This window comes from Schistocerca americana, chromosome 6 (assembly GCF_021461395.2).
Source record: "Schistocerca americana isolate TAMUIC-IGC-003095 chromosome 6, iqSchAmer2.1, whole genome shotgun sequence".
Lineage (NCBI taxonomy): Eukaryota > Metazoa > Arthropoda > Insecta > Orthoptera > Acrididae > Schistocerca > Schistocerca americana.
Genome location: NC_060124.1, coordinates 389,481,424 through 389,505,234, shown reverse-complemented (window position 1 = coordinate 389,505,234; position 23,811 = coordinate 389,481,424). Strand labels below are relative to the sequence as shown.

The 23,811-nt window shown below is 36.6% G+C and overlaps 1 protein-coding gene across 4 annotated transcripts in view; it reads right to left on the bottom strand.

Moving 5' to 3' along the window:
• Positions 1-23,811, bottom strand: part of LOC124619344 (mesocentin-like) — a 628,722-nt gene that overhangs the window by 54,716 nt on the left and 550,195 nt on the right. For 3 of the 4 annotated variants that reach the window (XM_047145661.1, XM_047145662.1, XM_047145663.1), the window contains exons 6-11: positions 23,587-23,760; positions 22,835-22,987; positions 17,147-17,332; positions 14,657-14,829; positions 12,795-12,946; positions 8,212-8,325 (exon numbers count right to left, since the gene is read on the bottom strand). In XM_047145661.1, the coding sequence (XP_047001617.1) occupies positions 8,212-8,325; positions 12,795-12,946; positions 14,657-14,829; positions 17,147-17,332; positions 22,835-22,987; positions 23,587-23,760 (952 nt within the window). The remainder of the gene's footprint in view (positions 1-8,211; positions 8,326-12,794; positions 12,947-14,656; positions 14,830-17,146; positions 17,333-22,834; positions 22,988-23,586; positions 23,761-23,811) is intronic. The other variant, XM_047145664.1, reaches the window with a different exon arrangement.

The following is a 23,811-nucleotide window of genomic DNA, read 5'->3' as shown; positions in this document are numbered from 1 at the left end:
AGCAGCACTCTGTGCCTGCAGGCTGGTGCTGCTCCTGACATATGTCCACCAGCTGATGGGACTACACTCAGATCAGACATATACTCCTGAGTGGCAGTTTTTAATTGTGACATCATTGTGATTCATAAGGAGAAAACAGCTTGCTTTATGCAATAAGAAAACTTTGGAAACAACTGGGAATTTCACAGGAGAATTACATATCTAACTTTTGTCAGTCTCATAATGAAGAACCTCTTGCTGCTTTTTATAACACCTGCTTTATTGATTCAAATGTACATATGCGATCCTCATAACCTAACAAATTATAAATCTAACAAGAATAAAATTGTCTCCAAATTATTCCCTGTTGACATAATTACAATGAATCAACTAATTTCAGATCAAGTTCGCTTTGTCAGTCAGAAATAAAGTTCCAAACCGCACTGAAATTTTTTTGGTCTAGCTTATCAGAACCTGATGCTTCATCACACATTTGATCCACACTATTTTATGACTCATCTCTGTCATAAACAAATATCACTGACAGTAATCAGAAGGGTGACCACAGAATTGTTACTACTCTGTGCAATGCCAAAGTTTCGACTTTCTAGTCTGTGAGAAAGAGAGACAGCGATGATTCAGTACTCATAGTACTTACAGTTAATAGGTGATAATATGACAATTGTAATGTACTGCCACAATAGCGGTGACACTGTAAGCGGCATATTGCAATTAGGCGCAATTTGCCAGACACACAGTGTATCTACAGTAATTTAAATGTATGCATTTTTGTATCTTTAGGTCCTAAATTGCAATGACTTTTCAGTTTGTGCAGCCATGATAAAACAAACTGAACTGTTGGAAACTTCTCGCCTTCAAGCCTTTCCATTGCATCTATGATTGGCTCTAAAAATGTCACAAATTCGTCTGCAATGTTGTTGTCATAATCAGTAAGTTTTTCAGAGACATCTCTCTCTGGAAGCAGTTCCATGACTTTGTCGTAGTGCCTTATACATAGTGTAGCATTCTAAACAAGCTGTTACACTTACTCTACATTTCTTGCTTAAGCTTGTGTATATCATATTCAGGTCACCATTTTTCTTCATGAAACAGTCACTATCTTTAGCAGCATAGGTTGTGGAATAAACTACTCCAAGCCCATTTATTAAGTAATTGTCATCTAACATATGTTTCCGGACTATGTTCAATACATGTTTAATACATGCATAATATTGAAAGGATTGCAGTACCTTGCGTACATTAGTGTCTTCGTCAGTGGAAAATGAAATCTTATTAAAATGGTGGGGCTTTACTCCTAACAATTTGAATAATGTTTCCTTGATGTAGTTCTTAATAAATTCCGCATACTTCTTTTTCTTCTCAGAAAAGTGATTTGTCATCAATGCCATATTCCACAGTGCCTAATCTCAATAATCAAAGTCCACAGTACTAGATAGGTAACACATTTCCTGATATTGTTGGTCCATTATCCGCTGTACATCCATACGCATTCATGCCTACGGCCTGAATAATGCTGGACATCATAGTCACTCATATTTCATCGGCTTATCTTTCAGTGTTTCGTACTATTATCATAGGAGGGGTCAGAATGTTGGAAACATCTGCATCTCCCAATTCTCAACTGACATTTACAAGCTCCTGATACAAAAAACACAAAATCCTACACCTAATGTTAAAGTATTTGGATGAAGGCCTCTGGGACACATTTCTACACACCTTTTTAATTAGTGTACCTTTTACCAAAACTGCTAATGCTTCAGAAATTACACTTTGTCGAAATCTGCAAACATTTGTCTTCAGATGTGTGGTGGTGGAATGTAAGACTGAAGAGTAGAGCATGTGCCACAGTACGTGTAGCTGACACCCTTGTCAGTCACTGATGAAAATCTCTCCCTAACATTGTTACAGCCACCATCTTTCACACTCAGGATATATCATTCTGAATAAGGTTTTGCTTCCGCACTCTCCTTCATCTCGCATTCTTGCACCATGGTCCTACAGCGGACAACTGAGTGGCGCTCGAGTAATTACAGCAGATGATCGAGCAATTTGAGTGTGCTACACTCGAACAAGCGTCATGAGAGTGGAGTGTGGTTGCCCCCTCAGTCCAAGGTGGCTATATTGACATCTGACAGACTTACAGGGAACTACATGTTCCGAGCAATCTGAGCAAGTGAAAATGTCAGATGCAGACCTCTAACTGCTACACTGAATAAATGTGTACCCTTAAAATATGGATATGAAAACATTCTAAATTGGTCAAGAGACATGGTAAATTTCAAAATCCAAATTTTAACTAGTTGTAGCTCCTGACATCAGCATCCATGAAGTGTAGTTCAATGAATTTACATTTCAGTTCTATAACTTACAAAAATATGACAAACTTCTACTTATCAATTTCCAGCAAATACATGTATTTTTCCCACACCATTTGTATAATGACACTTGAATAGCACAACACGATATTTAATAGTTTTCATGTCCCCCTACCTCACAATATATACCAAAAGAACAGCATCATAAACTATTATTAACAAAACTCCAATTTTAATTTCTCAATCTGCATATACATAATTAGTGTTAGTGTAACTGGTATATAAAAACAAGAGTGAAATTTATTATAATGAGCTCCAAAGACACAATTTTTTTTTTTTTTCGATGTGATTAATGGGGTTGTAACAAGAGAAATGCCTAACCAGTTGAAAAACTGTTGTTGCACTCTACACAATACCAACATAACTTTCAACTTTTCCCCACATGTGATATTCTTTTACACATGTTGTATGGGATATAAAATATATTGAAATATTAATGCAAACATTGTAACAGGAAAAATTGTGACAGATAAAACAGTTCGTTTCACAGAAAATCACAAGGAAAGTACAACTGAAAAACTCACATGTACCACAAATTCAGAGAGACTATTAAAGCAGTAACAACTGCATGGTAGTGGGAGAAAAGTCAATATATAAAATAAAATTACTTTGGATATTAACTCAGGTTGAATATAATCACAAGTCAGAATAAAAAATTTTCTCTGTGCAATAGTTTCTTTCTTAAATAAAGTTTTTCCTGAGTTTGGCATTATCTTCAATCCCCAAAAATTTAAAAATCTATATTTTCCACATGTAGAACTGGAAGTGAGAGCATACCATAAAAAAAGAAAGATGTGTAATGTGACAATAACTGTAATAAAAACAAGTGTGCAAAGAAACATCCACAACAAATAACTACATTAAATCATATGTATAAGTAGGTGACAATTTTATAATACAGAGTGTTTCAAAAAGAATTACCTGATTTCAATACTCCTTATGAATTGCAAAACACTCACAAAATCTTAAAGTTACGGCTATTCTATTAAAAATACTGTGTGTGTGCTTTTACAGAAGTTATGGCAGTTATTACTTTGTTCTTCTGTCAGGAGGTAAAGGGGAAATGAACACACTTTCCTTCACATATCCCCACAAGTAAAGATCACATGGAGTCATGTCAGGTGATCTTGGAGGCCAAGAATCCAGGACGGTGTCTCGGGGTCCCGTGTGCCCTATCCAGCACTAAGGCACAGTCATTGAGAAACTGACATATGTTGTTGTGCCAATGTGGTGGAGCTACATCCTGTTGGAAAATGAAATAATCGGAGTCCTGAAGTTGTGGAGAACTCCCGTATGCAGCACTTGAAGATAGCTCATTCCAGTCACAGCATTTTCATCAAAATCGAAGGGACCATAAAGTTTTTCCAGAGAAATGTTACAAAAAAATGGTTCAAATGGCTCTGAGCACTATGTGACTTAACTTCTGAGGTCATCAGTCGCCTAGAACTTAGAACTAATTAAACCTAACTAACCTAAGGACATCACACACATCCATGCCCGAGGCAGGATTCGAACCTGCGACCGTAGCGGACACGCGGTTCCAGACTGAAGCGCCTTTAACCGCACGGCCACATCGGCCGGCGAAATGTTACAATTTGGTGATACCATTGACAAATGTTTTTGGGTGCAGGCAGGTCAATGCAAGAACTACTATGAAAAGCGTGCTGGACTGAAATCGCTGACTCACTCTTTGCAGACTGCTACACATGAAACACCTTCTGCCGCATGGTCAACATCTTACTTCTGACTGACTACAAACTGAGAAGATGCACTGACTGACATCTACCAGAAATTTTATGAAACTTTAGGCCACATCCATTCAAACAACACACATTTCCTTTGCCAACTCATCCCATGTTTCATAATTACTACAATCCAAAATCAGGTCATTCTTTTTGAAACACCCTGTATATGGTAAAAATTACTTAAAAGTAGTTCTACCAGAAAAAACATTGTGTTACAATTTTTGTTTGATTCATAGTTACAATGCTTATGTGCTACACATCTGAAGCCACAGTCAAAAAGGACACACTCTTAAGCCCACCAATATACTGCCTGAATGAATACCTGCAGTAAGTATAGACACAGTTAGTCCATTAACAGCAAACTAGTTCAATTACAATGTAGTGTGTATGGAACTCTTCCGTAATGTGTAATTAACTGGGAATATATCATTTGAGAGATAAGGAGAAATTAACTATTTTATATTACTGATCTGAGAAGAGAAATGCTGTCATTTACATCCACATGTAAGTATTTCCTAAATAATCATTTTCTGAAGAGGCAGACATTACCTATTTTTTCACATTACCAAGAAAATGCACAAACAGACAAAGTGATTATTAAGACTTCTGCAAATGAAAAGGTTGCTACCGCCTTGTAAAATTGATAACCCACTGATAACGGACGGAGCATTCAGACGTCATAAAAAAGGAATTTTGCGAGGAACGTGTCTCAGTGACACATAAAGGGACATGATGAACATGTAAGGTTTTGTTAAATATCAAAACTTTTCTTTTTTGGATAAGAAATAAGAAAACAGAAATTAGGGATTATAGTCTCATCACAATCCTTACAGACAAAAAGAGTTTGCAAGGAGGATAAAGGACGTTGAATGTTACACAATATTGTCAAAGTAAGTATGAGATGTAGCACTGATTTTTTCCCCAAGGAAAAAATCTTCAAAAGGAGAAATTCTTTGCTGTCTCATATTCTGCAGAAATAAAGGTGTTAGTCAAGCTGTATTTTTTGTAGCTCAGTGCAATATGATGTGAAACTTAACAATTGAGTTGAAAGCAACTGAAAGATGTGCTGTATAGCCATATTAAAAGTTACGTGTTGCAACAATGGAAACTTCAGGATAGCAACAATAAACAAAAATGAGGAATGGAAGCCACTCAACTGTAGCTCATTGATACTTGCTGCATACACACATGTAACAGCCCATATGTTTTTCTAAATACTGAGCTACCACTCACGTTATTTTAAGTACATATCGCATATTAATCAACTACAGCTGAACAGCTGGCTCACCCCATATTTGTTTAAAACTTAACTGGACTGATAAAGGGCAGAGTAAATATTGTAGATACAGTAACTACGAGAAAAGCTTTTAAATCTCATCAGGATATAGATGTCATAAAATGGAAATCATCGTAAGGCAGCCACAATTATAAACCCACCAATAGCAAAGACAAGTGAGACACTGTCTACAAGAAGAGGGGGTAGCAAAAGATGGTTTGTGTTTATAGGCATACAGCATTATAAAACTGATAGCAGGGAGAACAACAGAGCAAGTCTGTCATTTAGATGATTGGTAATAGCTACAATACATCATTAGTTGTAAAAGACATGTGGAAAAAGTGAAGAAGTGGATGATGTGTCATCAAATTGAAAGTACAAAACACAAATAAATTCTTGAAAGGTATTTATTTTTTCCAGCTGAGAGGGTAAGGCAGGAATGTTATTGCAGTAAAAACGGCAATAGTTTTTTTCTTAGTTATTAATAGTTGTGTCTGTACTTACTGAAGTGTTTAAAAATGATACTAGCACCACAAAATGCAAAAAAAGAGGTAAATGCAGTCTTTATTCAACTCAAATAGTCAGAAAACTACTCTCACATTCACTGTGATTTTGCCTCTCATCCTCACAAGAAAACAAAATATACAGATAGCAAACAGTTGCATGCATATAAGGTGAATTTCTGAAATGTTATTTACTGTATATCCTGTCACCTTCAATACTTAAACATGTTATAACATACCAGTGAAATTAAAAACAAAGAAAATTACTAAAAAACCATTTGTGTTTCTGGAACCCTGCACTACTACTAAATGTGTACCTAACAACTAAAACATTGGTAGACAATGGACAGATTTATGCAATCCTTTATAAACTATGTTTAAAATAGAGTACTGGGTTACCTTGAAATACAAATAAATATGTGTAATTTCAATCAAATTAAAACTTCATTCTTCCACAAAACTTTTAAGTAATTTAAAGCAAATGCACAGTAATTATCCTACCAGACAAAATAAAGACAAAGTGCATGCAATAATACATAAATCCTCAAACCAAGATCAAACAGTCTTAAAAGAAGGAAACTGAAACAGAGGCAACAATGCAAAATTTCATTTCAACACATACCAATGTTCATGCTGTAAGCAAACTGTCAGCCACAAAGTACACAGCATCTATTTTATTCTATGACATTCAAAGCACTATATTTGCCTCACTCTGGCCTCTTCAACACCTGGCTGTATACATGTATCACAAGAGTCCTTGTGAATTAATATCCCTAATGATCATCAGTGCCAATGTCCTTGATGTTTTAAATCTATAGCCCCAAGCAGTTCAATCCACATCCACAAATGCCTAAGTACATTCGAATCCCTGTTCCTGCGCACACACACACACACACACACACACACACACACACACACACACACCAGTTCTCTGCTAAGACCAGAGACTGTATTACATTATCAACAAACAAGTGAATAATCTACTGAAGTTGGATAGCACACATAACACTTATAGAGCAAAATCTTTTAACATGCCACTTTCTCTGTGAGCCTGTTTGGCTGGGTAGAAATATCTTTCCAGTGATTCAAATCTGACAATTACAAAAATTCACGACCACTTGCAACTGATAGGGTGAATACGTGCACTACAAGTAAAGAAAGAAAAGGAGTAATGAGCCAATATATTTGAGATGTGAACACATACTCATAAAAGCTAAATGGTACATTGGCTATTGTGGTGGATAAACAAACAAGTCTTCACTACAGGTGAGGGTTTGGAAGATGTCTTATATAAAAAAAGATTGTCAATCCAGTGTAAAGAACTTGTGCTAGTTTGCGACAATGAATCAATGCTACTCGTATTTTTTACTGTATCACAGTTAACTTGATCACAGTTGCAAGCCAGCACAAAAGCTCATAACTCTGACACTAATACTCACAACTGAGGTATTGTTATAGTGGCTATTCTCAGCCCAAAGTTGGTTCAAATCTCACTTTCACTGCTGACAAACAGGAATGTCAGCTGCTTTTGTGGAAAGCGAGCTATGTCCAGTGTAAATGAGGCTTGGTTTTCAGCAGTATGAGAAACGCAAAACTAGAGAAAATTTTCCAGAAATGCGTATATAATACGTTCTTTCGGGAAAGGCTGGACAACCTCCATTACAAAATTTAAAACAGTGGCAGGTTATTATTATTAAATGGTAGAAACACACTGAATCGAAGCTGAACATTGTTACTGAAAATTTGGGATTACTTTGTGAGAATTTATAAAGATTTTAATTTTTTTCAGTTTTTCAGTGATAAATTATGCCATTCTCCACACTATTATTTGTAACGTCAAAAAAGAGTCTGGGTCCAGGTTAACAAGTGCCCCATAAACTACATCTGAAGTTAAGTGGAAGGAGGAGTAGGAGTAAATTTTTTTTTTTTTTTTTTTTTTTTTTTTTTTTTTTTTTTTTTTTTTTTTTTTTTTTTTTTTTTGGGGGTGGGGGGGGTGGGGGGGCAAGTCTTTCACGTGCAGCCTACCGCCTCCATAAACACATTGTTGGTGAGTTAGTATTTCTATATTCCTTGTAAATCCCTAAAAGGGAAAGTGATACCATTACAAAATTCAGTAACTAAGAGAATCATGAAACATGATTTCATTCGCAATGTCTCTACTCTCATACCACATTCAAAAATGATAATAAGATTTCCTTTCACAGGATCTGTTTAGCTGTAGAATCCTAAGTTCTCCCTTGCCATTCTCACAACCAGGTGCATTTGGAGGCCAGAAAAGCACACTCCCACACTGTACAATCCAGCTCTTCTACCTTCGGCTTGTCATCCTGCGAGTCGTCTGCTCTTCCTGATGCAGCTTCATATTCGCCCTCCATCGAACTGCTGCTGCTGGCAGATGTCGTCCCTGTGCTCGACTTGCGCTCCAGCTGCCACCGGTAGTTATAACATACACAGCATGCATGCCACAACTAGCTACCTCCACAAGGAAATTAATACAGAAGGATGGGAAGGGTGTGGTCTGCATGGGGATGTTAGTACAGTTAAAAGTAGCAGGCAATGGTATTTTTACAAAGTGGGAGCCAGAATATTAGTAAAAAGTTATCATAAAGTGATATTGAAAATAAACGTATTGAACTTTACTAAACCAGAATTAATTTTAGAAATAACTATACTTACAATCCACTTTTACAAAACCCACAAATGTTATGAAACTGAATTTGAATTAATTTGGCTATGAAGTTAATTATATGAATCACAAGCATAATATAACATTGGTTTATGCAACTGCTTTGGTGACTTCCTGTTAGTAAGAATGACCAAAAAGGAATCCTAAATACACAGCAGCAGAAATCATTACTCAGGTGATAGCTGTACAGACAAAGTGCATTAAGTTAACTTTGTTCTGGTCGCAGTTCCCTCTAGAATGAAAGTCAAAACTCTGACTTATTTGTAATTCTTGTTACAATAATGATCTAATAGCCCTCTCACTCTACACATTTCACTACCAAATATGTCAGTTTATTCTTTTAAATAACTCACCAGTCTTAAGTGTGAACCATTTTTCTATTTCTTCCCTTCGTATGAACCCCATTTTTTAAATCAGTTACCCAGTCTTCAATGTGAAACATATCTAGCGTTCATGCAGCTTTTGGGACAGTCAGCCTTGTGATTTAATTAAACAATGAACAATCAGCAATACAACCACACTGAAATGATAATTATCATCAACTGCTCATACAATTATCTTTCCTGTAAAAATGACCAGCTAATCCTTGAAGACTGCGAAGTAACCACTGACGAAATTGTGCTAAGGGTAAAAATAATCAAACAATGGAGAATTCAGGATGGACCTAACAATATTATGAAAAGGATAGTTGCTACTCACCGTATAGTCCAGATGCAAAGTGAGCTTTCAGTCAATAAGGTCTTTGTCGAGAACAGAGAAAACACACACACACACACACACACACACACACACACACACACACACACACACACACACGCTTCAGCCACTAGAGACTGTGGTCAGGTGTGCGAGTTGCATTTGCAGGCGTGCGTGTGTGTGTGTGTGTGTGTGTGTGTGTGTGTGTGTTGGCTGTGACAGTCTTTTTGTTGTGCCTATCTGCGAATCAGCACCTCTGGTGAGTAGCCAGTATCCTTTTCATTATACTGTTACATTCCATCCCGGATTTTCCATTGTTTGATTTTATCTTCTGACATACTTTTCTGTGGAATTTTTCCTCCTTGTAGGGTTTGAGTTTTGTTTCTAATTTTTATACTCGACTTATCAATCAGTTTTGCTCACTTTTTTAAGTGATACCTGTTTGAGGCTGTTCTCCAACACAGGCAAGTGAATGCTATCTGCAACAATAATGTAGAGGCAGCATGCGTACGTATACTGTGGTGATAAGGTGTGTTGTACATGCTGATCTGATCAAACATTTTTTTTTTTTTTTTTTTTTCACTAAATGATTTCTTAAAGTTTCTTCCAGCAAACTAGATACCCTTTCACATTGCTCAAGTAACAATAGGTCTTGCCAGTTCACTGATGTTGTGTACCTTCATTTGCGCTCTTAATCTGAGAGAAATTGGGTTCATTGTGCTCAAGTTCTTAGCTTGGTGCCCTGTCAACTAGCAGTAACATTTACTAAAAACATTTCTCACTTTGTTCTGAAATATAAGTGCGGAGTCATTGATTTTTTTCTTTCTCTCCACCCCCCATACATTATTGTAATGGTGATTCCCTTATACGTTTTTATTATTAGTGCATTAGTGGATCAATAAGAATGCATTTCGTGACTGAAGGCAGCTTGTATTTATCATGAATTGTCAAACAGTTACAGTTGTAACAGTTTTCATCATGTATAACATGAAGTGAGACCTACATTATCAGGTTGACAGACTTTGAAGAATGTGTTCCCACTTTGTTTCTCACTGCCTGCATGGGTAACCACATGCACAGATTAAATTAGAATGCAAAGTACAGGGCCAATATTACTAGCTACTATGTGCATTTATTGTATGCTACAGCACACAGTTTCCACTTTCACAGTGGCACTCGCATTGCAATAATAATAAAAATATTTGAACTAAGATATGTTATAGAGGATGTTCCACAATATTGGTGCAGAAAACCCTGTATCAAGGATTCTGTTATAATAACACAATCTACAAAGCTTGAATAAAAGATTTCACTCGAACAACAAAAATATTTTCGCATGCTACCTCATGATCTTCCTCCGACATTGTAGATTCACTCCAGCATGCAAATATTAAACAAGGTCATAATCTAATTTGCATTTTTTTTCATGATACATCACAGCAGCTAAGTGTAGTAAGTTAATCCTCACTATTAAGTACTTGTTAAAATGACTGTGTCTTCTGAAGCATCTGCTATTTTAGAATGCAGCGTATATACATTGTGGCATTAATATTTTCAAAGATCTGTCCCTATATATTTCAACTGCTTCTTCTGACAAACTGAATGAACTGAAATGTTCAATGGAATGACAGATACAAGGAGGAGGTCCTCTAATTGCATATGATATGACACTATCTCACTTCCTCTCAAAACCTGAGGAAGTGAATTGAGCAACTCTGTTGATGATACATTTGAGTGTGTATGCCCCCTCCACAATGAAGGATATACCATTGAACAAAAATATCATAACTGGCACTGGGCTGCACATGCAACAAAATATTGCATTATAGGGCCAATACTGGGTCCTTAATAATACACCATAAATGGGTTTGAGTAGTAGGCCTCTGTCCTTGTGTAATATTGCATACAACATGACCACATGGCCTACCATGTACATACATGAGTATCATGGCAGCTGTGCAATTAACACAAGTTTTATATTATTATTGGCATTATTACTACTGTTGTTGTCATCATCATAATTACTATGTTATCAAACCTTAAAAGTAGTTCATGACCACCAATTGTTGTCTCAGCACTTGAATGATGTAGAACAGAAAAGTGAGCATAATGTGAAAGGTGAATAAGGAGTATACATTGGTGACACCTCTAATTAGACTTGTGAGCCTGGGGGACACAAGAAAAATTATCTTCACAATGAAGAATCACTTGAATGATGTAGTATATAAAAGGGAGCATAATGTGAAAGGTGAATAAGGAGTATACATTGATAACACCTCTAATTAGACTTGTGAGCCTGGGGGATACAAGAAAAAATTATCCCCACAATGAAGAACTAAACCAAAATAAAAAATGAAAATGTCCTCTTAAATCAACCACCCTTTTATGTTTTTAGGCACGGTGTTGAGTGTTTTGTATTATAGCTGGCAACTTCAAATAACTATTCTTGTCTCACTTGTTCTTTCCACCAACCACAGGTAGACAATACTGTAACTCAGTCTTTATAAGTATTTTAGCATGAGATGGAATATTTGGCTACACTGATACTGCAAGAGGAGTAATTAGATATGAATTGTTGCCATGTGGGAAGGAAGATTACAGTTTAAAGTCTTATTCATAATGAGATCATTGGAGATGGAACAGAAGATAAGATTTGTCAGTATGTGAAGGAAATCTGCCATGTCTTTTGCAAAGAAAGCATTTCAATAATCACCTTAGTGATATAGGAAAATCTAAATCTGGATGGCTGCATGGGATATTGAACCCTACTCTCCCTAAATGTGAGTTCAATGTCTTACCACTGGGCCACTTCACTCAGTATGTGGCCATATAGTTACTTATCACAATTTGTTCTTACACTGCCTGAAATGAAACCTACCAACAAAGTAGACGATTACTTGTAAGATCAAAAACATAGGTTAGTGGTTTCTTTGTAATTACTGTTTGGCAAGTGAGACAATTATGGCTGCTGTCTAAATACGATCAGAAGGGTTATGTACTGGCAAATTACTTTCAAAAATACTATTAAATACATTTCCAAGCAATTTCCTAGTGTGAGACAATGGCAAATCAAAAATAGTACTGGTGTCACTGTAGCCTCTCCATTTCTCTCTCGTAGTGCCTTTTTAAGCTCTTAAGCTCTTTTCATTTCCTCATATGCTTCCATTTTCTATCCTCCCTCCCCACCTCTTTTGCTCTTCTGTAGCAATTTTTAAATATTCTGACCACCTGTCGAATTTGCTTCCATTATGAAAGACACTATAGTATTGCACTTTCATGAAGATGTAAATATAAATTAAATATTTTACCATAAATCCAGAAACTACCCATTTAGTTTCTTCAACCAAAGAACCACAACAAGCATGCTCATCACAAAATATTAATGGGAATGAACTCATTATTTGCTTTCTGCAATTAAATGTGACATACAATGTTAGTAAAAAAACAAGTTGTTTGTAAGCAGCAATACTGGCTCTTAAAAGTCTCTGATATATTCACTATCACATCAATTACCTTGTCCTTTATCTTCTCCTCCTTCTCCTTGAGCTCCTTCACAGGGCGTGCTGGTTCCATATCAGGAAAGTGATCGGGTGGGTGCGACATTGTATGGCGTTTGTTGGCATCACTGGCATTTTCTGCCTGCAGTCTTCCTGGCCCTGATAGGGCTACATTGTGTGAAAAAAAAAGACAGTTAAATCTTTTATTTTAAGCTCAGTTTCAGCTACCAAAATTAAATTATTGCGTGCTATGATTCCACATACTAACATTGATATATTTTTTATTTCTTCATATTTAGATCCACAGCAACAATAAGTCAATCTTTTTTCCTACTTAGACTGTCAATTTAAATGAAACAATTGGCTAATTTCAACTGTACGGTGATTTTCAAGTATACCAAGGAATATATCAATACGAATACAGAGAGATGATAGCCCCAATAGTAATGTACAATCTGTTATAAAGTGCCAATAATATTATAATTTTAGTCCCCATTTTCTTTTCCATGATCTTTTTACATTGACATGTTCCTAGGTGAAACTGAAAATAACTGAATGGTCAATATCAGCCAACACTGTGGAACACAAATAAATTGACAGCTTCAGCAGTGGAGTACATAGTTTCTTTATATCAATGTCTTTCCATCTATCTTTTCCTTTGTCCTGTTACTTCCGACAGAAGCACCACAATAATAGATTGTACAGTACAATTGGGGCCATCATCACCCTTTGTGAAGGTATTAAAATGTGCTACTGTATGCTGAGATTCCACAGCGTCATTTACATTTAGTAGGATCAAAGTTATCAAAGATTGAAATAAATCAGTAACATTTGCAGTAGAAGAGGAGAGTCTTGTTAATATATATATGACTGAATTTCCACATTTGAGACATAGAATACACTGAAAAGTACCCCTGTCTAAAACAAAGAATATTTGAAAACATGGCAGACACAAATGGAAAGAAAATTAAAAGCAGAATATAAACAGAATAGGAGAGCAAGGCGGATTCTCCTGATTCAATTTTTGGAGAAACTTTCCCTTTCTGTCAGCACCTTCTATTGTTAATTTCTTATATTTCTCTTTTCCCCAAGAAAAAAAGCTCCAAAAATTCCAGGATCCAAACAATCAACAATGTTTTTAAATTTGCCCCTTGCCTAAACTGTTCTTGAATCAACAGCTCACACCTAGATAATATTCTTTTATTGCCTGTAATTTTCATGCGTGTTTTTCTTTTCATTATGAATATGAAAAAATAGTACTTGAAACATATTCTCATTGGATAATTACTGAGGGAAAAAAGCACTGTTCTCAACAGGCAGAATGACAAACGTATAATGAACATTCTCAGCAACAAAGATTTTAAAGTTGCATGAGAAATAGTGACCTCCTTCTGGAACTGTGAGGAAGAAGTAGTTGGGTACGGGATGTGTGAGAATACAAACTAAAGAATACTGAACAGTATAAGTGGTCAAAGATGTGTAATATGGTGAGCAGAAGTGCTACAGTTAAACTAAAACAACTTCACATTTCATCATGGTGCACAGTATAAAGTAGCAGCTCATTTTATTTTCTCTTATGTACAATCCTCTCTATAATAAATGACTTAATAAGAAAGACATATAAAAGAACACATACAAAAACAGGAAAGGATCAATCCAAATTTGTGTTCTTCAGGTAAAGGACACTTTTTATACATGTGAAATAAGGAACTTTGCATAGGAAATGTGTGCCAGCATTTAAAATTGAGCTTTGGAACCTAAAACTATTGACAGAAAAACATATTGTTCATTCAAAGAAACTGTCACTGACTGCACAATTTTCTCTCACAGTTAGGTTACATAACACACATGGAAAAAAGTCTTTCATTCTCGGCTTACCATCCATGCTTCGTGAGGTGAGAGCTCGACCACTCAGGCTGCGTTCAAACCGTGGAGCAGGCCTTTCTATAAGTGCCTTTTTAGTCTCATAATGTGTCCGGCCAGAGTAACGGAATTTTGATCCAAAACGTGGGAATAAGCCTGATTTTTGTGTTGGTTCAGGTGTCATAAGTCTGAAAGTCAAGATTTTGTCAATACCTAATGTCACCAAGTTAGTAAGATATTTTCACAAACTTCCTTATTTACAGTAACAAAAAGTTTTAAACATCTCATAAGTATTACATTCTATCTACTTCAGCCCCTACACTATATGCTGGATAGGTGTCAATGAAAGGTTTCCCATTTTGCCTTTCCTTTCACAGATATTTCATTTGCATTATTTCCATAATTTTTAAGGTATTGCCATTCAATTGAAAGGTTTCCTATTTTGCCTTTCCTTTCACAGATATTTCATTTGCATTATTTCCATAATTTTTAAGGTATTGCCTTATTCAAAAACGTGGCTTTCTTTATCGGGTTAAGACTAAATTTCTGTGTTGTTCCCCAAGCACAAAAAGAGAGAGCTTGTAAACAAATAAAATAAACCATAGTGTTATAGCAAGAGCAGTACAAATGAAAGTTCTTCATGTACCATCCAAATATTCCACAAAAAAAAAAAAACGTAACTGTCAAACTGGTTTTCTTTGTGTACAAAACATTATCAAAAAAGAGAGCAGTAACAGGCAAGTGTGACAAATCCATTACTATTCATGATACCCAGACATGAGTTTCTAATTAAACCATTACCACTCCAACGTCCTTTGGATACTGTAGGTGTCTGTAAAATTTAGAAACATTCTGTATACATCTAGAATGGCAAACCATGAGGGGTGTAAGCCTTTTTTAGAAAAATGCTCATCCCAGCTTTGAGTGACAAGGTTTGGTATCCTTTCCAATGGCATTTAAGAGCCCACAGACGTATTTCTCATATCTCACATCAACTACACTATACTTCAAAAAAGGTAAAGCTGTCATAAATCTGACAACTGGTTTGAAAATCATAACACTTTACTGGGCATGGTCCTACTGAAAGTGGTATTCCATGTCCGTTCCTCTGATCATTGAACTGTCTTACCCAGCAGGCTACAGGGGAACCTAAAGTTTAAAGTGAACTCCAAATTACAAAGCAGCTCAGCATCTATTACAACAACAAACACTGTCAGAGGCGAATGAAGTGATATGTGACACATAAAAATCCTAAAGACATATCAGGGATGAACTTGAGATCTATGGATCTATAAAATCTGGCTCTTTACCACGCTTATACTGTACCATAATTTCAAAAGGGGACTATACAGGATGTCCTCCATGAAAAACACATACTGTCCTCCTTGGCCTTCATATTCAACAAACATCTTCCTCTAACAATGGAAAATCCAGGATGGAATGTAACAATATTACGAAAATGAAAGTTGCTACTCACAATATAGCAGAGATGCTGAGTCACAAATAGGCACAACAAAAAGAATGTCACAATATAAGCTTTCGGCCAACAAGGCCTTTGTCCATGTGCAAGTGTGAGCAACATTTGCATTTTGTGTGTGTGTGTGTGTGTGTGTGTGTGTGTGTGTGTGTGTGTCAGTCGTCTACTTTCCACAAAGGCTTGGTTGGCTGAAAGCTTATATTGTGACTGTGTTTTTGTTGTGCCGTAGCAACTTTCCTTTTCATAATATTGTAGTATCCGCCTCAATTGTAGATGCATGGAGTTTCCTGAGCAGAGAATTGACAGCAGTTGCCATTGTCTTTCTCAATGTACACCTCAGTATAGTAGCGTAGCCCAATCCCTGACGCCTCATGAAGAGATTTACCCCCCCCCCCCCCCCTAAAGTCTACAAGCACATGTTGTAAATGTTAGTGCTCTTATCAACTGTGTACTAATTTTCATGGTGCAAAACTGTTGTATAGTGCTAAAAATAAGAATAGTACATCTTAGCTCATGAGTAACACATTTGTAATAAAAGTTACTCCCCAAGTTCTTACACTTATCAACTGTGTACTAATGTTCATAGTACAAAACTGTTGTATAGTGCTGAAAGTAAGAATAGTACACCTTAGCTCATGAGTAACACATTTGTAATAAAAGTTACACCCCAAGTTCTTACACTTATTTCTGCGCATTCCAGCATTCATAAATTGAAGTATGGTGAAGACTAAGTCAGCAGTAATTCTACATTGAAGGTCAAAGTCAGCTAACATGAGCATCTCAACAATCAAAGACATTTAACTACAGAAAAATGGATAACTTTTTATAGCTTGTATCAAAGCTCTACATTTTGTTGAACATACAATTAACTGATCTGAAGATGCATTTGACATTATTTTCAAGAAAGATATTACAATTTACAAATAACTGTAAAATGTTTGCAATAAATTAAAATTATAGTTATTAACTGTAAAAATATTTCCAATAAACTAAAATTATAGTTACATCTCTCATACTAAAACACATACCTAAAGAAAGTGTGATGTTCCACAGAAACCTTCCATAGCTTTTTAGCAGCTCGATGGTTGGCCAGCTTGAAACCAATGGTTGATTCATACTGTTCAAATTCACCAGGACGGATCTTTATATAGAAATTGTGCCTCTTATATGAAATTTTCAGGATCTTTGGCCACGCAAACCGGTTAATCCGTAACCTGTGCAACATATCAGAAGAATGATTGCAAATACAGTGTATTTCTGCATGTGTTTAATTATTTGCTGAAACTTCTAGTGAGAAAAACTAGAGCAACAATGATATCTTGCAGTGCATAACCAATATCTTAAAAAAAATAAAGTTTCCAGGTTTGAGTCTAGATCCATCACACAGTTTTAATCTGTCAGGCATTTTCAAACCAGCAAGCGATCCGCTGCAAAGTGAAAATTCATTCTAGTATCTTCAAGATTTAAATTTGAGCCACAAAACATTTTTCACAGTGGGCAATTTAAATACGCAAGCGGAACAGTAATTGGAGTTACATTACGATATTTCAATGTATTTTTTGATAGATTAACTTAATAAATCAACTGAAATAACAAATCAATAATTAAAACTGCACACCATGTGATATTATGTAAGTACTTTACCAACATTTGCCAAAAGTAAGTTTTGAAGAAAAACTTTTATGATACCAGCATAATTCAATGCAATATGCTCCAGACTACAGACAGTGTATAAACAAATAATAAGACAGAATTGCTGAGCATTGCTTACTTTTCACAAGGAAAATGCGCCATTCTGCCGATAGACACATACAAAAGTGACACACTACCTAGCTTCTGGAACTAACAGATCCTTCTTAGGGTATTTGAAGGGATAGTTTGGGGAAGGTTAAACAGAAATGACAGTACAGTCAGACACCAGGATCAGAGAGATCAACCTGTGGTGAGGACAGTAGTAGTCAAAGTTTTTGTCTCACTACAAGTGAGCCTCTCGTCCCCCCCCCCCCCCAGCTCCCACCCCCACTCCACCTAACCCCTTCTCTTTTCACCTATGAAGAAAATGTGAGTTCCAAAAGCTAGATAGCATGTCCATTTTAATGTTATGTGTGTCTATCGGCAGTACTACAAATTTTTCCTCCTGAAGGTAAGTACTGGCCTGAAACTTGGCTCATAATTTATTTTTCTTGAATGAACACTTCTTTGATACAATTACGAGTTCAGGGCATCTGCCAAGGCAGGACAAGGTCTGATCCACTCATCACTCACAGCCTATCATGCATCAGTGACATTCTTGTCTTTGTTCTGTGCAGACTGTGCTGCGATCATACAGCTTACTGTTTATTTCAGTCACACTGTTCCAGCTTGGTGATTATTTTGCCCTTGTAGTGTTTATTTTCAGTGGTAAGCAATCACACCAAATGCTGCACAAACAAACCAGAGGAATAGTGCCCTGTATAGTGTTTGTAATACGAAAGAAACCAAAAATTTTAATGAAAGCAAATGGACTATGTAGAGAGTAATGAAAGATATGGGTCCAGGTATTTTAAAACGAATGACAAGAGGAAATAACCAATACAACATAGTGATAATGTAGAGTATTAGCTTGGATGAGAAAAGTTATGAAACAATATTGCTCACAGAATCAACAACACTCCTGCTGCTGAGACAGGTTACTTGAAAAATTTTGTTTCTTATACATTTTGAAATGTCTAAAAAATGTAAAAACTCCCATCAATTACAAAGGTCACAGAGCTGCAAGCTTCCCAAGTGCAAGTAAGATTCATGGACAAATATTAAAAGACTGTGTTGATCATGTTGTTGTTGTTGTTGTTGTCTTCAGTCCAGAGACTGGCTTGATGCAGCTCTCCATGCTACCCTATACTGTGCAAGCTGCTTCATCTCAAAGTACCTACTGCAACCTACATCCTTCTAAATCTCCTTAGTGTAGTCATCTCTTTGTCTCCCTCTATGATTTTTACCCTCCAAACTGCCCTCCAATACTAAATTGGTGATCCCTCGATGCCTCAGAACAAGTCCTACCAACTAATACCTTCTTCTAGTCAAGTTGTGCCACAAATTCCTCTTCTCCCGAATTCTATTCAATACCTCCTCATTTGTTATGTGATCTACCCATCTAATCTTCAGCATTCTTCTGTAGCACCACATTTCGAAAGCCTCTATCCTCTTCTTGCCTAAACTATTTATCACCCATGTTTCACTTCCATACAAGGCTACACTCCATACAAATTCTTAAAAAGGCTTCCTGACACATAAATCTATACTCAATGTTCACAAATTTCCCTTCTTCAGAAACGCTTTCCTTGCTATTGCCAGTCTACATTTTATATCCTCTCTACTTAGACCATCGTCAGTCATTTTGCTCCACAAATAGCAAAACTCATCTACCACTTTAAGTGTCTCATTTCCTAACCTAATTCCCTCAGCATCTCATGATTTAGTTTAACTGCATTCCATTATCCTCATTTTGCTTTTGCTGATGTTCATCTTATATCCTCCTTTCAAGACACTGTTCACTCAGTTCAACAGCTCTTCCAGATCCTTTGCTGTCTTTGACAGAATTACAATGTCATTGACAAACCTCAAAGTTTTAGTTTCTTCTCCGTGGATTTTAATTCCCACTCCGAATTTTTCTTTTGTTTCCTTTACCGCTTGCTCAATATACAGATTGAATAACATCAGAGATAGGTTACAACCCTGTCTTATTCCCTTCCCAAATACTGCTTCCCTTTCATGTCCATCGACTCTTATAACTGCTATCTTCAGCATAAATTGTAAATAGCCTTTCATTCCCTGTATTTGACTTCTGCAACCTCCAGAATTTGAAAGAGAGTATTCCAGTCAACATTGTCAAAAGCCTTCTCTAAGTCTACAAACGCCAAAAATGTAGGTTTGCCTTTCCTTAATCTATCTTCCAAGAATCCAAACTGATCTTCCCCAAGGTCAGCTTCTACCAGTTTTTCCATTCATCTCTAAAGAATTCGTGTTAGTATTTTGCAGCTGTGTCTTATTAAACTGGTAGTTCGGTAATTTTCACACTTGTCAACACCTGCTTTCTTTGAGATTGGAATTATTATATTCTTCTTGAAGTCTGAGGGTATTTCGCCTGTCTCATACATCTTGCTCACCAGATGGTAGAGTTTTGTCAGGGCTGGCTCTCTCATGGCTATGAGTAGTTGTAATGGAATGTTGTCTACTCCCGGGGCCTTGTTTCGACTCAGGTCTTTCAGTGCTCTATCAAACTCATCACGCAGTATCATATCTCCTATTTCATCTTCATCTACATCCTCTTCCATTTCCACAATATTGCCCTCCAGTACATCACCCTTGTACAGATCCTATACATACTCCCTCCACCTTTCTACTTTCCCTTCTTTACTTAGAACTGGTTTTCCATCTGAGCTATTAATATTCATACAAGTGGTTCTCTTTTCACCAAAAGTCTCTTTAATTTTCCTATAGGCAGTATCTATCTTACCCTACTGATATACGTCTCTAAATCCTCCAGCCATCCCCACTTAGCCATTTTGTACTTCCTGTCGATCTCATTTTTCAGATGTTTGTATTCCTTTTGCCTGCTTCATTTACTGCTTTTTATATTTTCTCCTTTCATCAGTTAAATTCAATATCTCTTCTGTTACCCAAGGACTTCTACTAGCCCTCGTCTTACCTACTTGATCCTCTGCTGCCTTCACTATTTCACCTATCAAAGCTACCCATTCTTCTTCTACTGTATTTCTTTTCCCCGTTCTTGTCAATTGTTCCCTAATGCTCTCTCTGAAACTCTCTACAACCTCTGGTTCTTTCAGTTTATCCAAGTCCCATCTCCTTAAATTACTATAATTTTTGCAGTTTCTTCAGTTTTAGTCTACAGTTCATAACCAATAAATTGTGGTCAGAGTCCACATCTGCTCCTGGAAATGTATTACAATTTAAAACTTGGTTCCTAAATCTCTGTCTTACCATGATATAATCTATCTGAAACCTTCCAGTGCCTCCAGGTCTCTTCCACATAGACAACCTTCTTTCATGATTCTTAAACCAAGCAATAGCTATGATTAAGTTATGCTCTGAGCATAATTCTACCAGACGGCTTCCTCTTTCATTCCTTACCCCCATTCCATATTCACCTACTACTTTTCCTTCTCTTCCTTTTCCTACTATCAAAATCCAGTCCCCCATGACTAATAAATTTTCATCTCCCCACACTATCTGAATGCTTACTTTTATCGCATCATACATTTCTTCAATCTCCTCGTCATCTGCGGAGCTAGTTGGCATATAAACTTGTACTGCTGTGTTAGGTGTGGGCTTTGTGTCTATCTTGGCTCCAATAATGTGTTCCCTATGCTGTTTGTAGTAGCTTACCCATGCTCCTATTTTTTTATTCATTATTAAACCTACTCCTGCATTACCCCTATTTTGATTTTGTATTTATAATCCTGTATTTACCTGACCAAAAGTTTCGTTCCTCTTGCCACCGAACTTCACTGATTCCCACTATATTTAACTTTATCTATTCCCCTTTTTAAATTTCTAATCTACCTGCCTCATTAAGGGATCTGACATCCACACTCCGACCCGTAGAATGCCAGTTTTGTTTCTCCTGATAACGACGTCCTTCTGAGTAATCCCCGCCCGGAGATCCGAATGGTGGACTATTTTACCTCCGGAATATTGTATCCAAGAGGACGCCATCGTCATTTAACCATACAGTAAAGCTGCATGCCCTTGGGAAAAAGTACAGCTGTAGCTTCCCCTTTCTTTCAGCTGTTCGCAGTACCATAACAGCAAAGCCGTTTTGGTTAATGTTACAAGGCCAGATCAGTCAATCATCCAGACTGTTGCCCCTGCAAATACTGAAATGGTTGTCGCCTCTCTTCAGGAACCACATGTTTTTCTGGCCTCTCAACAATACCCCTCCATTGTGGTTGCACCTATGGTGTGGCTATCTGTATCATTGAGGCATGCAAGCCTCCCCACCAATGGCAAGGTCCATGATTCTTGGGGAAGGGAGGGGAGAGGGAAGGTGGGGGGGGGGGGGGGGGGGGGGGGACTGGAAGTTTGTCATGAGTTTACATATTAAAAGCTGACTAATAACAAAATACGGTACTCACAAAATACAAAAAAGATCAAGAATAAGTACAAAGAGTGGTATCAAATTTATGTACCCCAAAATAAAAATATAAACAAGCACCCAGAACACAGATGGTAACGGTAAGTATGTCTTGAGGCTAAAAGGGTGCTCACTGGCCAGTGGTCTTGGAAACATGTACCGAATAAATGTTAATAGGGGTGGAAAGCAACAAAACAATCCAATGCAGTGGTGCAAATGGAACTGTTGTACAGAAGGAGTAACAGAGAACATGAAAGGAGAATAAAATTGTTATTTGCAGCTCTTATCTTGTTCCTAGTGCAACCCTCTCTAGTCAATGCTATTATTGTTCCTGCCCTATTATTGTTATTAAATAAGAAATTTTTTCATCTCCAGTCTTTTCATTCTCAAACAAACAACATTATTCCCAGAGTTAAATTTATCATTATCTGGATTTACAGACAGCTGAAAACAATTTTTTCAATGGTGTATTAATATGAAACAACTTAATTAAAATTAAGAGACTTAGAAGGGTTATACAGTAATGTCATGTATAATTCAACTCTATTACTGAAACATAAATTGTGACATAAAATTGGCATACCTATCCCTGTAAACCAGCAGACCGGAGGCACAAACCCCCAGCATTATGTCCACACCTTCCGAATCCTTGGCAGGGTGGAGGTCAACACCGTACATCGCAAGTTTCTTCGCATTTTCCAGATAGTGGAGCTCTGCTTCTGCTGGTGTCTGCCCTCTGAGAAAAAGTGTCATCTAAGTGCTCATGCTACAATGAATAAGTAAATTCATGAATCAACATCATGTTACTGAATGTAAGTCTATAAATCAAACTCTCTCTGGTCAAGAATGTGAATATGTTAAAGACAGTTTAATTTGCTGTGATGTGATAATTAATCTGTAACACATCAGTCCCTAGTTAATTCTAATAAAATTTATCAAGTAATAGTTGATACACTGATGCTGTACACAATCAATTTTTAAAAAATGTCAGCTATATGGTATTTCAAATCAATTCCATCAGAAGGTTTTTCACCACACCAATGAGTCAAATAACCTTGTCATAAGTCAAGTGACTATAAAAACAATACACTAGCATAAAACCAAAAAGACTGGCTTTTAATTTTAAAATTTGTATTATTTACAAGTAGCCGAAATGATAAGGAAAACCTGCAAGAACTACTGTTTAAATCCTGATGTAAATTCTTGCTTTGTAACTATTTCACTATGAGATCCCCAATCACATAGCACATGGAAAATTTCTGCAGAGTGGAATAACTGTCATAATCCTGCAAACAAGTGTTCCATTATCAATACAAACCAAGCATAATTACTTACTTGTGTGTACGGTGCAGATCCATGACTTTCTCCTCCAGCTCGGCTGTTTGGTTTGGAGCAAACCTGAAGTCTTTTAAGTAATTCCTCCCATGCTCATCTGGATCATAGTCTCCAAGCTCTGACTGAACTAAGTATGATCCCAAAAGAGCATGTGTTACAAATGAGCAAGGTAGCCTGAAAAATAACGACAGGAAAACATTAATCATATCTTTTGAAATAAAAATC